This window comes from Eumetopias jubatus, unplaced genomic scaffold (genome assembly GCF_037043125.1).
Source record: "Eumetopias jubatus isolate StellerSeaLion01/CBP00866 unplaced genomic scaffold, mEumJub1_p1.0 scaffold_14, whole genome shotgun sequence".
NCBI lineage: Eukaryota > Metazoa > Chordata > Mammalia > Carnivora > Otariidae > Eumetopias > Eumetopias jubatus.
In genome coordinates this window covers 101492146-101493771 of record NW_028274820.1, presented here as the reverse complement: position 1 = coordinate 101493771, position 1626 = coordinate 101492146, and the positions used below count along the sequence as shown (strand labels likewise).

Here is a 1626-nt window from a genome sequence, read left to right as displayed (position 1 = left end):
ATTTTTTAAAGATTTTACTTATTTATTTGACAGAAAGAGACACAGCGAGAGCAGGAACACAAGCAGGGGGAGGGGGAGAGGGAGAAGCAGGCTTCCTGCCGAGCAGGGAGCCCGATACGGGGCTCGATGCGGGGCTCGATCCCAGGACCCTGAGATCATGACCTGAGCCGAAGGCAGGCGTTTAACGACTGAGCCACCCAGGTGCCCCTTATTTTATTTTTTTCCAGCACAACTCTATTTAATGGAGGTGGGCCTCAGGATGTTCCACTATGATTAATTAGTCCAGGGACCTGTCAACATTAGGTAGAGAAGAAGCCACCATCATTCTTTCGGGAATAGCCTCCATCGGTGGCCGCGGTGTGAGGGGACACAATGGATCCCTGAATGCTGTGGATAGACTCCTTCTTCAGGTTGATCCAGTGTCTGATGTTAGCTCGGGAAGTGATGGAAGGTGGTGGAGGAGGGGGTAAAAGTTCTCCAGGGAATTGGATCTTGATGATTCTGTGGGTCTCCTGGATGGTCTCCTGGTGTAAGAGTATCTCACTTTTGTTCTTGAATGTCCCTGTGTGGTGGTTGTACCAGGCTGCTAAGCAGAAATCCAGGTCATCCTTTGGTATCTCAGGATCAAAAAAATAAACATCTCGCCTCATGGAGGTGATTGTGGGAGTTGAGCTGAGCCGACTCCAGGGTTCCTGTTGCTGAGCAAGGTGAACTGCGTTCTTATATGGCAGTTTCTTGGAAGCCCAGAGTTTTCCCAGAAGGTATCATCGTTATCCAACGTAGGGTGCTGGAAAGTGTGTTGGGTGAAAGGCATGGTAAAAATGCAGAGTGAGCTACTGGTGTGAGTACCACCACTACCTAATTTTAGAACAGTTTCATTACCCTGAAAAGAAACCCCATATCCATGAGCAGTCACTCCCCAACCTCCTACCTCCACCCCTGGCAACCACTAATCTATTGTCTGCTAGATTTGCCTGTTCTGGGGATGGCTGGGTGGCTCAGTCAGTTAAGCATCTGCCTTCAGCTCAAGTCATGATCCCAGCGTCCTGGGATTAGGTCCTGGGATTGAGTCCCGCATAGGCTCCTTGCTTAGTGGGGAACCTGCTTCTCCCTCTGCCTGCCACTCCCCCTGCTTGTGCTCTCTCTCTCTCTGACAAATAAATAAAATCTTTGAAAAAAATTTTTTTTAGATTTCCCTGTTCTGAACATTTGGATACATGGAATCATACAACATGTGACCTTTCATGTCTGACTTTTTTCACTTAGCATCATGTTTTCAAGGTTCTGCCATGTTGTAGCAGGTGTCAGGAAACCATTCCTGTTTGTGGCAGGATAACATTTTTCTGAATGGATATACTACATTTTGTTTATGCATTCATCAGTGGATGGACATGTGAGTTTGAATATTATGACTAACGTTGCCATGAATATCTACATGCAAGTTTCCAATATGACTTTAAGTGGTTCTCTGTTTCAGCAGATCTTGATAGACTGTGTACCCCTGTGAGTCATGGGATTGCAACTAAGAAAGGATTCTCCATGCCTGCCCTTCAAAACAAGAGAAGGAAAGCCCACTGAGAGGCATAGACTGGAGTGCTGGTACCTATTTGTTGAGTGACATAGAGC

At 46.7% G+C, this 1626-nt stretch overlaps 1 protein-coding gene across 1 annotated transcript; it reads right to left on the bottom strand.

Moving 5' to 3' along the window:
• Positions 1–299: 299 nt before the first annotated feature.
• On the bottom strand, positions 300–814 carry LOC114211594 (cilia- and flagella-associated protein 276-like). The gene is made up of 2 exons (XM_028106189.1): positions 736–814; positions 300–619 (listed from the first exon to the last, which is right to left on the bottom strand). Exons 1-2 carry the CDS (start codon positions 812–814, stop codon positions 300–302), a joined length of 399 nt encoding a protein of 132 aa, XP_027961990.1.
• Positions 815–1626: the final 812 nt, after the last annotated feature.

Coding starts and splice junctions, on each gene's coding strand:
- LOC114211594 (XM_028106189.1), bottom strand. CDS start 814: ATGCCTTTCACCCAACACACTTTCCAGCACCCTACGTTGGATAACGAT. Junction 620..735: donor GGAAAACTCTGGGCTTCCAA/GAAACTGCCATA, acceptor TTTTTGATCCTG/AGATACCAAAGGATGACCTG.